This window comes from Penaeus monodon, chromosome 24 (genome assembly GCF_015228065.2).
Source record: "Penaeus monodon isolate SGIC_2016 chromosome 24, NSTDA_Pmon_1, whole genome shotgun sequence".
NCBI lineage: Eukaryota > Metazoa > Arthropoda > Malacostraca > Decapoda > Penaeidae > Penaeus > Penaeus monodon.
This window is the reverse complement of record NC_051409.1, coordinates 24939951-24940798: the sequence shown is the minus strand read 5'-3', so window position 1 is coordinate 24940798 and position 848 is coordinate 24939951. Positions and strand designations below refer to the sequence as shown.

Below are 848 nucleotides of genomic sequence, written 5' to 3'. Positions count from 1 at the left end.
CCACATGCACACCAATTCACATGTGCGACCATCCCTTCCCCTGCTGAAGCCTCCCACACTAAAATTTCGTGTCGTCTCATTGACCAGCGGCTCTGCGTACGGGCGCGTTTCAGTGAGCGATAATCTATAGGTTTCTTTTGTAACAAGCAACGCTGCTTTGTTCCGCCTCTGCTGACTGCGCTCTCCTGGCAGTAATAAACCTATAGGGAACGAGACACCAATCCATAATCCATAAGGAAAAGAAGAGATGGGGATCTGCTGTGTCGGTGTGTAATGTTATTTTGTCTCGTTCACATCCAGATGACAACGTCGACAAGTGCGTATTCCTCGACGTCTTAGGCACGTAGTATATATCCGTTCGTACCAAAGCGCGGATTCCGTTCTGTGCACACTAACGTCACTATCAGTTCCTAGGAGATATTAGGTTAGAGATAATAATAATACAAAAGACACGATACATACGACTTTCCATCTGCAGTCGACATTCCTGAGTGTCATGGGGATAGATGGCATAGTTCATGGCACACGATAGAGTCAGAGTCAACCTGGAAATCCGAGGGAAAAAAATGTTACATCAGTGGAAGAAGAATTATTGAGGTGAATTATGTGTCCAATTTGAGAATCGTAAAAATCTTCATTGGTCAAATTCACATTTTCTGTTATGATTTGAAGAGGCAAATAAGCACGTATAAATAATGATGAACTTTTATCATCATCTTTAAGCTAACTGTATTTTATGGTCTCCATTTAATGGTATTCGATGCAGTTTAAAGAGGTGATAGGCCTATGTAAACGTTTATAGGATCATGTAGTCTGATCTTGATAACGATAATAAACGATATATTGGG

General features: G+C 41.4%; 1 protein-coding gene across 1 annotated transcript in view; it reads right to left on the bottom strand.

Moving 5' to 3' along the window:
- The window catches only part of LOC119588913, a 60027-nt gene that overhangs the window by 40447 nt on the left and 18732 nt on the right, over window positions 1-848 (bottom strand). Inside the window, exon 5 of the mRNA XM_037937533.1 lies at window positions 463-545. Coding sequence (XP_037793461.1) covers window positions 463-545 — 83 coding nt within the window. The remainder of the gene's footprint in view (window positions 1-462; window positions 546-848) is intronic.